The 15,005-nt window shown below is 36.8% G+C and overlaps 1 protein-coding gene across 5 annotated transcripts in view; it reads left to right on the forward strand.

The window, feature by feature from the left end:
* Epha5 (EPH receptor A5) overlaps positions 1–15,005 on the forward strand; it is a 294,668-nt gene that overhangs the window by 260,044 nt on the left and 19,619 nt on the right. For all 5 annotated transcript variants that reach the window (XM_004665376.2, XM_004665374.2, XM_045161229.1 and 2 more), the window contains 3 exons: positions 8,056–8,117; positions 9,363–9,572; positions 12,928–13,077. In XM_004665376.2, coding sequence (XP_004665433.1) covers positions 8,056–8,117; positions 9,363–9,572; positions 12,928–13,077 — 422 coding nt within the window. The remainder of the gene's footprint in view (positions 1–8,055; positions 8,118–9,362; positions 9,573–12,927; positions 13,078–15,005) is intronic.

Here is a 15,005-nt window from a genome sequence, read left to right on the forward strand (position 1 = left end):
TGACAACTTTAGAACCAAAGTTAAAACAGAAACCAGGGCTTTGATTTGGGACTTGTTTTTGTTTTCTCTATGAGGGCACATACTTGGTTGAATAAAGAAGTGTAAAATAATGATGAGACACTTAAATTTTTCCTCCTCAAAGAATACAGAATCCAATCATTCAGAAGAAATTTGATTCATAGAGATAGAGAGTAACAAATAACAGGTTGATATTAGCAATGAAGGACTGCGTTTTCAAGGGGCTTTTTGTTGATGAGTAAACCCAGCTTCCAGACTTGAGAGATTTTCAGATGTTGTGTTTCCTATAAAATAAAATTTATTATTAAGAATAATTTGACTCCAAAATTAAATGATACACAACTCCTTATATATAAAGAAAATTCCAACTCATTTTTTAATTTGAAATGTAAACATCAATGAATGATGTTTATATAAAGTAAACACTTAAATAAAACAGGAAGTACATCTGGCTTACGTGGATCCAAGAGAACCGAACTGGGATCCTTTGGCTTTGCAGGCAAACACCTTAACCACTAAGCCATCTCTCCAGCCCAGAAAGCTGATGCTTTTTAAGCTGGAGAAATCTTTTCTGTTTTATGCTTCATATTCAGATGACACATTATAGGCTTTTATTTTATTATATTTTCTTAAATTAAAATTACATAATCTCACAAACAATTTTCTTTGATCTGTTAACCAGCAAATAAATACCATAGCCAAATTAAAATATCTGAGTATTTTTCTCAGTTCTAACAAGCTTCCATTTAGTTTTTTTGTTGTTTTATCTTATTTTTCTTCTCAGCAAAGAATATTTATTCCTGTTACCATCACACAATACAACTTTATTGTTGGACATTGACCATTAGTAATTGCTTCCCATACATGCACCACCCTATTTTAATTGAAATTAAAATTAAAGTCATTTCAAACTCTTCTAAGTTTTAGTATACTGTATGGAATGCAATTCAAATTAGATGGAACACTATAATGAATCTGTAGATATATAAATACAAGCAAAGGCTTACATCTAGACATTAACAACTCATGAAGTATTTCTAAGAGCAATTTGGTGACAATTATTTTCCATTGAATTATGATGTCTCTAATGTAAGATTCCCTGATTGCTCTAAGTGGTATGTTGTGTTTATTTATGAACTAATGGTTTCAGAAAAATAGCTAGCAAAATAAGTAGAGAATTAACTGCAGTTCTTGTTGATGCAGCCTGTTTAGTGGTTCTCAAAACTGAACGTGCCTCTGGGGATATCATAAAATAATGTTGTGGTTTTCAATAGATCTACTTGAGGTCTAACATTTCCCATTTCTAACAAGCTTACAGGCTATGCCTCTGCCACTTATCAGGGTCTAAGCATGAGCCAAAAAGACATTTTCCAAAGTTTCTGTCATATTCATTGAGACATGAACAGGATTATGTCACTAGGAGAGTCATATATTCCCTCTGTTCATAAAGAAAACAAAATATTTTTAGGATAAAAAAAAACCATATTATGAAATCAGCACTCTTAGCCTTTTAAGCATGGGATATGCTCAGAAGCTCTCAGCTCAAAGCAGAGCAAACGATCTCTACAGCTTTTTCACTGTGCAGAATTGCTGAAGTTAACAGTTAATGTTTACCTTTATAAGAACTACACTATTAGTAATCGTTCCTAAATTACATAAACATGGTATCATTACAGATATTTTTCTGTTTGAATTCTGATTGAATACCAACTCATAAAATTAAACTTCCTTACATGTGAAATCCTAAATGACATCACTATATGATTTTACAGAAGATGTATGCAATGACCAAATAAAAGTATAGACTATTTGAAGGAGTTGATACCTTCTATATAACAACTATCAATGCCAAAAGTGCAACCCTGACCTTGAAGATAATAACACATACATGAGATCACAGTCCAGGATATCTGATTTAGGAGGTTATTCTAAATGATGTGTGCCAATGTGGTGATGTTCTTATGAATTCTTTGTAGTTCCAGGACCAGGAATGTCATAAATCAGGATGCATTTCGAGGACGTTGGTGAAAACTTCAGGCAATAAATGGGCTACAGCAAAGAGAGAAAATTTCTGTTAAAGGTTTCAGGAGTTTCATGATGATATTCTGAGACTTTGGGTCACTGGGAGATAGTTTGCACGTACATTACAAAAGCATTTACCCACTAGTCAAGAGTACATGAGGTCACGCTCAGGAGTACACAATAAATGGCAATTTTGGGGGGGGGTGGGCTAAGATAGCCTATGATACATTGGACATACAACATTCAAGCTCTCCACAGTCAATTATTTTCTCATCAGTTCATTGATCTTATAGAATGTCTTTACATAGATGCTACTTTTGGGGGAAAATTCAGTTAACACAATGGTTAAATTGCTGAGTATAACACAGTCAAAATTAGCCAGTTTGTATGAGCACAGACATGAAGATATATGAGATTTTAAAATGAAATGGGCATATAAAATCAGTTTTTGAAATTATAGAAATCCTGATATGTAAACAAGAACAATTTTATATTGCAAGTGTTGGTATTTATATGGTTTTCCTTAGTTAATTGAAGTAATATATCAAGCCCTTTGAGCCTTACTTTTCTGAAAAATATCTGTTATGATATAATGTTTATGTATTTTTAGCAATGATTAATAATAGAGTAGTGCTTGTAAACATAAACATCAACTATTAAGGAGTTTTTTTATAATTAACAATATTCAATGTAATTTCCACAAATAATCTATCTATTCCTCATAAATGAACCTGACTAGGTCTTCTGTAAAGAGAAGGATTAGTAATATTAAAAACTCTACTCTGTGATTAAAATCATGTTTTGCCACACTTTATGAGCTCTTTGTATATGGACTTTCAATAGCATGAACATGCTTTCAAAATTATTATTATTTCTATTCTTTGTATTTCAAGATAAATCATGAAAAATTATTTGTATAGTTTTATTGAATTTACAAGGTTTCGAGTAAGTTATATTAATTATTACTCTGTTGTTCCTGAAGGCTAGAAGCCAGTGAGACAAACATAAGGCAAACTAAGTGCAATTAGCATTAAAATGACTCAACCATGAAAAGCAATCAGATGGATCCTGAAGTGCATTACTTTTACCAATGAGAAAATATCATGTGTTTCTAAACTTCCATATTAATTGTTTTTACCTCATCAGAAAGGAGAGAGGTGTTTTATGTCCCAATCATATTTCCCATATTACACTCTTATTTTTGACAATATTGCCTACACTGTCATAATGTTAACCTGACTTTTAAAATTAAATGATGCCATGTAAAAACTTCATGGTGTGAATGCAAGATGCCCATCTCCCCTTGAAGGATTCCATTTTGCTTTCAGAATGTACATGTTCCAGTGTGACTAACCTTTCTGACTAGTACGTAATCATTACAGTAAAGGTAATATATTCTAAGTGTTCTCAGCTTGTTGTTCAATAGGATTCCCTCCTCACCAAGAGTGCGATGTTTTATTTACTGTCTAAGTCTTGCTGTCTAGACACTGGGTAGCCAGTGGTAAATACAATTGGCTCATGAATTTCACATCCAAGAGTTCATTAATTGCTTCTGTTTTAAACATGTGCAGACTTTTTTCCTCATCAACATTGTGTACTATAACTATTTTCATATCAAATGCATTGTATTAAATATTATAAGTACTCTATGAATTTACTAAAGCATGCATGAGGAGGATCATAGGTAATTTTCAAATACTGTGTAATCTTATGTCATGAGCTTGACCACATGCCAGTTTTACTGTCCATTTTAATTCCCCATGAATCCTGAGGAATTGCTTCATTTACTGGGAACTAGCAGACCACAACCATAAGCAGAATCAAAAATCTAAGAAGACAATCGGAATTATGGGCTCCAGGAAGAGTGTTAATAGTTGATAACATTCTGAGTAGATGTAGGGGAAGTGTCACCAACATACAGGCCATGGGATGGAGGAGGGGATGACCAACCTAGAGTCAGCATTTTCCTTTGTCCATCATGATGTCCACTCAGAAGTGTGAGCCGGGATGCAGCAAGGAGAGAAAGCAAAGGCAGTGTAGACCTAGAAGTCTAGAATCCGGTTCCTGCAGCTGTGCAATACGGCAGTGCTCTCAGAGAATATCTGTGAGCACGGGGAATCCCATGGAGCAAGAGGGAAGAGGACGAGGAGACAGAATGGCTGGAGACTTGGGAAAATTAGGCATCCTTCCAGTTATATCAGGGCTTATCTTCATTAGCTACATTCATGGTTGTATTTTAATGGGGTTTATTGCATGGTTCTATACTGTCTGGTGAATAGTTGAAGTCAGAGGGACTTTCATGGCCCCTCACTTGTTCACTACTCACTCCCACCTCTGGGTAATGGTTGCTTTCTGAACTCAAGCAAATATAAAGAGATGTGTGGGGTGCTATTCAGCAGTGCACTCCAGGATCCTCTAATGGCCTGAAGACTAAAAGGGAGTACTGGTCCAAAGAATTTAGTCTGTCTATCATTCCAGGAAGAGTATGTGAATTTTGGAGTCTTGTAAGAGTTTTAGATAAAATTAAAGCCTAAATTTGGCTCGAAGATGTGGTTACATATTCAAGAGAGCACCAAGAAGAATGGATATAGGGCCAGATTTATCACTACCATAAGCTTTAAATTAGAAGCATTGTTCTATTTATGTACATACATTGCAAATATTGATAATCTTTTCCCTCTGTGACACCATCACAATCATTAACATATAATCTAAAGGATTAATGTCTTTATTTTCCTATTGTGGTTCATTCTAGGATTTATTTTGGTTTGTATATAATCTATATGTCTCATTACATCAGTTTCATTCATATATGCTGTCATCCTACTTATTATAATGTGTCACTGCTGACTTGTCCCTCTCTGGCTGGTTCCCTTTCTCTCCCTAATTTAATTAGCTTTGCTTCACTTCCTGATTTACCTTCACATGTATTTTCTTTCCTTGTCTTCCTTCCTCCCATGTACCCTAGGATCATTTAACTCGCATGCATATGTGTGTGCATGTTCACGCACTTGTGCACGCATGCACACACACACACAGAATTTTAGTCTGTATTCCACAGGTGATAAAACATGTAGTCATTTTTCTCAGTTTGCCTTATTTCATGTCACATAATGATTTATAGTCCCATCAATTTTCCTGTTAATGTTGTGATTTGATTTACCTTCAGACTAATGAAATCCCATTCTGTCTATGAAGTACCTTCTCTAATGCATTAATCTGTTAATGGGCACCTACACTGGTTCCACCCTTTATCTGTAGTGAGTAAAGCTGTAATAAACTTGGATGTGCAGTTGTTCTGAGGCTTGTCGGTTTTGTGTCCTCTGAGGATATGTGCAGGCATAGTACAGCTGGAGCCTATGGCGTCTATAGTTTTCATCTGTCTTTGCAAATTTTATATTCTCAAGTATCGCCACACTGATTTCACTATGGCTGGACCACATTGCATTCCTGTCCCAACATTATGAATAACATATGCTGCTGATTGTTTTCTTGATAGAAGCTATTCTAAATGTATACTATAGTTTTAAAACAAAAGTACTTACCTCATTCCCTAGAACTCCCTGATTTAAAGAAATAAAAGTTCAGGCCTCTACCCATGTTTGAAATTTAAACCTGATAGGGTTATTCCTGACAAGACGCCTGAGCTAATCCCACCCCTCCTCCTAGAGGATGCAAACATGTCAACCGAATTACCTCAGACAAACTTTATTAAATATCCATAAACTTGAAAGATGGTGAAGGAAAGGCATCTGTCTTTATAATATGCTGTAATGTTCCATTAAATAATTTAACCTCTGCCGGGTGTGGTGGCGCATGCCTTTAATCCCAGCACTTGGGAGGCAGAGGTAGGAGGATTGCCATGAGTTCGAGGCCACCCTGAGACTCCATAGTGAATTCCAGATCAGCCTGGGCTAGAGTGAAACCCTATCTCTAAAAACCAATAATAATAATAATAATAATAATAATAGTAAGAAGAAGAAGAAGAAGAAGAAGAAGAATTTAACCTCTACTGTATTTAAAAAAATGGTAATTATCCAATTGAGAAATTAAACTATTTTATTTTATTCTAAGTAAAGTTAAGTGATCTTCAAATAAAAAAAAATTCTTCCGCATTTTTTACATGTAATTCTCACACTTTCTATAGCTAAGTTTGCACATTTGGATAGCATGGCATATATAAATTTGTAAGATTCAATTTTATGTCCTGAATTCATGAATTTTCAAAAGATCCTTCTGGAGAATGTCATTAAGGTAATGACAGTGCATTTCATGATTATATGAAGCTCATTTCCCTCAATAATATGTAAAATATAAATAATGGATATAGAAATTAGTAATTTTGCTATAAAAATCTTTTCTTAACTCAAGATGGTTGAAATCAATGCTGAATATTTAATGCATGTTTTTAGTACGGAATGAAAGGGCAATTACTAAAATATATTAAAATGAGTCTCGGGACACGTCTTGATCAGGAAAGTGCTTGAAGCACAAGTGTGAAGATAACCTGACTTCAGACTCCTAGCAGCCATGCCCTGGTCAGGAGGGCATGGTGGCCCACCCAAAGCTCAGGAGGCAAAGACAGGGACCTGTAGGACAAGCTGGCAAACTAGCCTAGTAGAATCAAGCAAGATCTGGGCTCAGGGGAGAGACTCTGTCTTAAAAAAAAATAAGGTGGGGAGTGATCAAGAAGACCTCTAGTCTGTGTGTGCACACACATGCACAAACACCACACATGTGCATCTACATACATGAAAACATATGAACACACACGATTCACACAAACGTAACCTTTGAGATTACTGTGGATGTTTAATTCAACCACCACGTTATGGATGCACAGAAGATAACTGAATTGTCCATGATCATGTGGTACCAGGGTATTAGTCATGATTCTTCATATTGATAAATAAATCAGTAGCTTATGTATATCTGTATATGAGAGAGAATCTCTTAGGGAAATGAGTCCAGGTAATTCTATGGCAGGCTGGTGACAAGACAAGCTGAAGACACTCTATAATGCTATCTCACCTCTACTTACATGGAAGGCTTCACAAGGAAGGACAGTGCCCATTTAATTCTTTGATTCTCAAAGGCCCAGAAATCTTGAGGAAGGAGAAACCTGCTAGTATGAATCCTGGGGCTCTTGGTTCCACAGCAGGTTGAAGAAAGTCTATTCCAAGCCATGAGAAAGCAACAATTCACCCTCTGTACTTGTTCTCTTAGGAATGGTAGCCTTTATGGTAGACCATACCCATAGATTCTATTCATATACGAATGTGCTCTTCGGAACACCCTCAGTGACACACGCAAAATATTTCATGTCTACTTTTCTAGAAATACCTTAACCCAGGCTGATGGAGACCTGAAATGAATCCTCAGAGTGGGTGATAACAATATGGAAACAATGTGGCACAAGAGTTAGGGCAGGTCACCTTCAAGTTCCCTCTTCTATGCCACCTGTCAAGAAGACCTTCTCATGAGAATAATTACTTTTAGGGAAATATTCACAAGCAAAGGGAAATACAATGGGCCAATGAGGAATGGAAAAATGGTTATTATGTGTGATAGAGATGATAGAGAAATATAGTTTCCGTAGGAAAAAAGTTAAAATATTCAGAGATAAAAGCAAGAAAGTACAATATGTATTCACAGGCTCATGAATATGGCAATTAGAAAACTTATGAATTTTTATTTAGAATTGTCAGAAATGAATAGATTCTGGGTGGTTCATTGGCTATTGTTGTACAAATATCTATAGTAAATTAAATTTATTCCTCAAACTAAAATTTTACATGATGTAAGCAAGTATGTGGGCTTACCTTTACTGTAAATCAGTAACTCAACCTTATAAGTAAGCACCAGAAAGGGAAGAATTAACATCCTACTCACAGAAAAAATTTTCCAAATACAAATGTGTAATTAGAGATGAACATAAATGTCAAGTGAAATTTTCCTAGAGAAGAATGAAAGCCCACAACTCTTTAAGTACATTTCACCCTATCTGGTTTCCAGGTAAACCTGTGATGATAGTAACAGAATATATGGAGAATGGATCTTTGGACACATTTTTAAAGGTAAGCTTTGGAATTAATAGAGCTGCTCAATGTTATATGCATCTTGTCTGTGATAAATAATGAAAATATGTGTGTGTGTGTGTGTGTGTGTGTGTGTGTGTGTGTGTCTGTAGCTTTATTTTTAAAAAAAGTGGGGATGGGTGAAGGAAAGAAGAAAGGAAGCAGATCTGGTGGAGGGAGGAATAAGGAATATAAAGTCAACACTCAGTTTTCCTCCTCCTCATCTATGCTGTGGTATTCCCTTATTCCATGTGGACATTTCACCTTTACCCCATATGTGTAACCAGAGCATTTTCTTTAAATCACCTCTACATATACACAGTCTTAACCTAAGAAAACCTTACATTGGAGTTAGGCATCACATCAAGTCTTTTGATAATTGAGAACAAAGCAGTGAGTGACTCTGTACAAAGGGACTTCATGAGAAATGTGAAGAACATTTAGTCTTTATTTATATGGTATGTCTTCATAAATATCATCAATTAGCCAGGTGGTTTATAATACTTTCAAAGCGGGCATGGTGGTGCATTCCCTTAATCCCAGCACTCAGGAGGTAGAGTTAGGAGGATCACCATGAGTTCGAAGCTACCCTGAGACTATATAGTGAATTCCAGGTCAGCCTGGACTAGAATGAGACCCTACCTAGAAAAACAAAAAGCAAACAACAACAACAACAACAAAAAGTTGTGTATGGGGCTAGAGGGATGATTTAATGGTTAATGCACTTTTCTGTGATGCCTAAATTTCCAGGATTGACACCCCAGAACCACGTGAGGCAGAAGCACATATGACACATGCATCTGGAGTTTGCAGTGGCCAGAGGCCCCAATGCACCCATTCTCTTCCCCTTTCCCTGTCTCCTTTCCTCTCCAATAAATATATAAATAAAAATAAAATATATTTTAATTAATTAATTTATTTATTTATTAGAGGCAGAGAGAGAGAGATTGAGAGAGAGTGTGAGAATGGGCAAGCCAGGGCCTCTAGCCAATGCGAACCACAGATGCATGTGCCACCATGTGCATCTGGCCAACGTGGGACCTGAAGAATCAAACCAGAGTTCTTAGGCTTCCCAGGCATGTGCATTAACTGCTAAGCCACCTCTCCAGCCCAAAATTAGCATATTTTAATACATTGGTTATAAATTTTGTTATGCAATAATTTTAGTATCGAGATTGAAGATCTTTCCATGTTTGCCTCATGTGACTGCAATTGCTAGACACTATTTCTACACTGTCTTTGCAGAAAAATGATGGACAGTTCACTGTAATTCAGTTGGTCGGCATGCTGAGAGGCATCGCTGCAGGAATGAAGTACCTTTCTGACATGGGCTACGTGCACAGAGACCTAGCTGCTAGAAACATCTTAATCAACAGTAACCTTGTGTGCAAAGTGTCTGACTTTGGACTTTCAAGGGTCCTGGAAGATGATCCTGAGGCAGCCTATACCACCAGGGTAAGATCTAACAGAATACATTTCTGACACACTGGAACAAGGGCATTTAAATTTTTAAGACTTTAAAGGAAATCACAAACAAGGGCATTCCTGCTACAAAGTCAAGTGGAGAAAGAGAAGCATGAAAGAAAAAGAAAAAGCTTTACCAAACTCCACCTATTAAGTATTAGCACATTAAAATATTAAACTCAAGTAAGGAAAATATTGGCACTCCAGGTATCAATAACTTACTTTAATTGGATAAATATAATATAAAGTCAAAATTTTAAATGGATGAAAGAGTAAAAATCCTGATTTTAAAAGTAATAGGAAAAAAAAAAAATCAGAGCGTGGCGGCTTACGTTTTCAATCCCAGCACTCAGGAGGCAGAGGTGGTAGGATCACTGTGAGTTCAAGGCCACCTTTAGATTAAAGTGAATTCCAGGTTAGCCTGGAATAGAGTGAGACCCTACCTTGAAACAAACAAAAAATATAATAGGAAACTGTGAAATACACAATCTTTTGCAGCAAAAGATACATGCTCACATATGTGTGTGTGTGTGTGTGTGTGTGTGTAATATGGTTTCTCTACATGTTTGAACATATAAGCATGTATAGATATAGCAATATCCTGAAAGTTGTTCCATATATATTATAGTGTTCGCAATGGCAAAATAAATTCACATTGCAGGAAAAACAAAGATTATTCTTTTTTTTTAAAAAAAAGATTTTCTGGATGTATTTTAATATCAAATTACATTTCTTACATACTATACGAAGTATTAAGTACACATTTTTTTGTGCTTTTTTTATGTTAGTTTGTACTCAGTGAATACAGTCAAGTTGGTACCATTGTTAGCCTCCTCCCTGTCCTCCCCCATTCCCCTGGCCCCTCCTTGTTGAGGCATATGGGCCATGCATTGTGGAGTTAGCCCTCAGTTATGGGTAGGAGGAAATGTCTGTGTGTACCATGACTTAATGTGTGGCTCTGACATTCTTTCTGCCTCTTCTGCAAAATTTCCCTGAGCTACATTGGGTTCCTTTTAGGTCTGTTTCAGTGATGAGGTCTTGGGAGCCTCTGTGTCTTTGGATATTTGATTGTTCTCTGTGTTCATCCTTGTGCTGGTACCAGGTTCATCAAGAAAATAGCACCCTTATGTGTTATGCACATTCATATTGAATTCTAAGTTAAAAAATTGATAATTTTATATTAATTGCCTAATAATCAGTCCTTTAATAGATAAGACTATATTTGTGTCACTGTTTTTGGCTCATGATTATTTGGGGATCTTCAACCATGCTGGAGGACAAGAGCCATTTGACTCAGCAAACAGAGCCTTCCAGAAGGCAGCTTAAGCAATCGATGAATGAGTCAATGAGATGCGTCTTCTCTTCTACACCTAAGTGTCAGTGTCATTATTTTCAGTAAATGAAACCTCAGTTAAGAATTTTCCCTGGGTTAGAATTACCCTTAGTAAACTTGTTCTGTGCACAAATGAGTTTATGGAAAAGCTTCTTGACAGTGCGATTGGTTAGTGTGACTTAAGTAGAAGCAAGTCTTTATCGCTGTGTCACGGCGTAGCACTGGGAGGACAGACTGTGACCCTGGTCCTCTTAAGGCCCAGCCCCTTAAATGGAGTATGTGGGCAATTTCATAAAATATGTATCATGAGAAATGAGCAGATAATGCACTTCAGATATTAGTGAACTGATGGTCAGACAACCAAAAGAAAAACCAGGAAGTAAGTTCAATATAGTCAACAAGGTGCAACCCTTTAGGTACACCTGAATATCACATACTGCGGAATATTACAACTCCTCTGTTTACAGAACTCAGGAGCCTGAGACAAAAGAATTACTTACTATAGACTGAAAAATCAAGGCCAGCATGAGATACAAATCAAGATTGTCAAGAAACTTAAACAACAAAGCAACAAAACAAAAGAAAAAATACAACTGTATGTGTGGGGTTATCTTTAGAAGAACTGTTATCAAAAGAAATAGTTTAGAAAAGTCTCTTTCAAATGTTTTACTATGTGAAAAAAAAGTCATTTAAGCTCAAATTAAATCCATCCCAAAATATACAGAGTAGCTTGAAACTGTTATTTCAGCATGTCATGAAAGTTTAGGTTGCAGCAGCTGTTCTTAGATGCCATTAAAATTATTCTTTTTTTTTTAAATTTAATTTATTAGTTTTCTTTTCAGTAAATACAGGCAGTTTGGTACCATTATTTAGGCTCATCTGTGATCTACCCCCTCCCATTAGACCCTCCTTATTATTGAAAATGGGTCGTGCATTGTGGAGTTAGCCCCCAGTTATTAGTATGATAAATGTCTCTGAAAATCATGACCCAACATGTAACTCTGACATTCTTTCCGCCCCCTCTTCCGCAAGATTTCCCTGAGCCATGTTGGGTTCATTTTTGGTCTGCTTCAGTGCTGAGGTGTTGGGGGCCTCTGAGGCTCTGGCTCTCTGATTTGGTAGGAGTTGATTTTTCTCTGCATTGATCTCCTTCCCCTTTGTGCTGGTATCCAGTTCACAGGAAAACATCACCCTTGCTTATTTCGCCAGTTGTCCTTAGTTTCAGTTGGGCCCCTTCTGAGGTATGTTGGGGCAGCTCTCTTCTTAGGATCTGCATCTATCTGGAAAAGAGAAGCAGATTCTCCAACGGAGAGTAAGTTAGCACCCAGAAAATTGAGATAACACTTACTTTTTTTGATAGACAGTTTGATAGGTGTAGGCCCTCTTATACCCCGTGATTGATGGTAGCTTGATATTGTAGAGTGGGCTTGTGTTTGGGTATGGTTCTGACTTGTTTCCCAGCTCCAGCTAAGGGTCTAGTACCACTGAGTGGATCAGTTAGCCAAATCAAGAGCAATTGATTCCTCACCATGGCTGTGTACCACTATTGCACTTGTGTGGGTATCACATCCGGTTAATTGTTGCTACTTAGGTTAAACAATGTGTTGCTTGGACAGATCTTGGTCACTTCCCCCAGTCGCCTATGTAGCGCCTTCTGGCACTAGACACGCTGACTGTCTGGGGACTGACTCTCTCCTGGCTGCCATCCCAAGATGTGTAATTGAGATGTGGGTCCTGTATATGTTTCATGAGTCAAAGAGAATTTAAAGTAGAAACCTTCCAGATAGCCAAATTAACAGTTAGTCTGTTGGTGCTTATAGGCTAGGAGATGAGCAAGGAGACCTCAAGCTGTCAGACGGATTCACTTAAAAAGGCTACATTTCTTTCCAGATCTTTTCAATGAGGCAGAAACAGCAGAATTATCCCTAGATACCTTTAAAGTCTGTGATCTTATATCCCATCTTTCTCTCTCTCTCTCTCTCTCTCTCTCCATATATATATATAAAATTTTAGGGAGGCAAAATTCCAATCAGATGGACAGCCCCAGAAGCTATAGCTTTCCGAAAATTCACTTCTGCTAGTGATGTCTGGAGCTATGGAATTGTCATGTGGGAAGTTGTGTCTTATGGAGAGAGACCCTACTGGGAGATGACCAATCAGGATGTAAGTACACAGTTACATTTGCTTCAAGACGGGTACACAATGCTTTCTTCCCAGAAATCCACCATATTTTGCACTTATTAATATTTCAGTTGCTTAAAACGCATGAAATGCTTTGCTTACCATGTGCTCTGTTTCACTGTTGAAGAAGTCATCTTTGTGGAAGAGCTGAAAACGATTTAGTGAAAAGAAGCATAAGCTATGGTTACATGAAAAACAGCCCCTTGCCAGGTAGTCTTACGTGTGCTACAGTGATGCTTCTCTTAGGCGACACCAACATCATCCTCGCAATGAAGGGAGAGCTTTCTGAGAATGAACACTGACAGCCCAGTTCCTGGGACTTGCACGGATGAAGCAGATCCTACCTGAAACGAGGGATATGTGATATTGGTTTAAAATGGATACTCTCAGAGGATGAAAAAGAATATTCTGTGTTTCTTTAAATTAAAAAACATAACATGAATTATATTATGTGTTTAATCAGTAGGAAAAATGAACATTTTTCCAATAATGGAAAAAATAATTCATGTTTAGTATAATACCATACAAACATGAAAGGAAGCATGAAAGAATGCCCTATTCAGATTTGAAGTGTAGATGTTATGATAGCTGGCACATAATTCTGGTTTTTGCTTTGATCATTTTCCATGATTAATATTCAATATAGACTTTTCATTTTAAATAATAATGCAAGTTGATATTTTACTTGAATAACGATTATAAAAGCAGCTATCGATCCCCAACAATGGTTCATTCAGGGTCTTTACCAACTAATAGCTTATTGTTTCTTTGTAAATCCAGTATATTGAACAGTCTTAACTCAATAATACATTTATTTGAAACAGCCATTTCTTTTTCTAATTACTCCTTTACCATAGCTCTGTAACATCATTTCCCTTGCCTGCCCTCGAGGGTTGATGTACAGATCATTAGGGGTCATTGCTCAATTCTATTGAAACAACAATCACATGTCAATGACTAACACACACTTTCCAAGACAAAAACAAAAACTTCAAGTTTAGCTAAAGTTAAAGTCAGTCTGTGGCTTCCACAATTATAGAGCGTCCAGACCTTCAATGTGTACTGTGCAAATTAATGCTGACATGTTTGCTCATCTGCAATCAAGTCTGCACCCAGAGGTTTTTTTTTTTTTTTTTTTTTTTTTTTTTTCCAGGATCAGTCTTGGCTGAGTTGAAAGGCAAAAAAAAAAAAAAAAAAAAGATTTTTTTAATATTGTGCTGCTGATGCCACCTATGGGAAAGACACCAGGTCATTGTTCCTCCTGTGTGCCTTTCACCTGAGGTGTGTCTCTGCATTTTACAGGCTCTAGACGGAGGTTTCCTGCATGGTCAGGGAAAAGGAGGAAGAGTCAAAATGACTGTGGGGATTTCCTTCCTTTTGCAATCTCTTTCACTCTTCACATGCTCTTATTTCATGATGCATGTGACTCTTGGACCAAGAAAAAGTCTTGTTGGGTGCTCTCCATTGAGATTTATATCCCAGGCTTCAAATTTCCTCAAGAAGGAAGCCATGGTAACACATCACCTTTCCACAGAATTACTTCTTGGCATCACTCTCGGGTAGCAACAGCATGCTGTGTCCACACATTCCTGTCTCTCTGCGGACATACAGGAGTCACCTCCAGTCGGTGCAGTTCATCTACTTAGCTCCAGATCATATGGCTTAAGAAAGTGAATACTAACTTGTGTTTCTCTGCAAGGGGGAAATAGATTGTTATTGCAATTTGATTTATCAATATAGGACTAAGACTGTGGGAAAGTACTCAACTATAGATACACACACATATATAATTATTCACATTCATGCATTTATATTAATGCAACATCTTAAGTATATCCTATTCGTATTATTCCAGTTCACCATTGTTGAAATTGAGCCCTTGAGCAGTTCAATGACTTATTAAAGTTACA

This window comes from Jaculus jaculus, chromosome 11, assembly GCF_020740685.1.
Source record: "Jaculus jaculus isolate mJacJac1 chromosome 11, mJacJac1.mat.Y.cur, whole genome shotgun sequence".
In the NCBI taxonomy this organism is placed as follows: Eukaryota; Metazoa; Chordata; class Mammalia; order Rodentia; family Dipodidae; genus Jaculus; species Jaculus jaculus.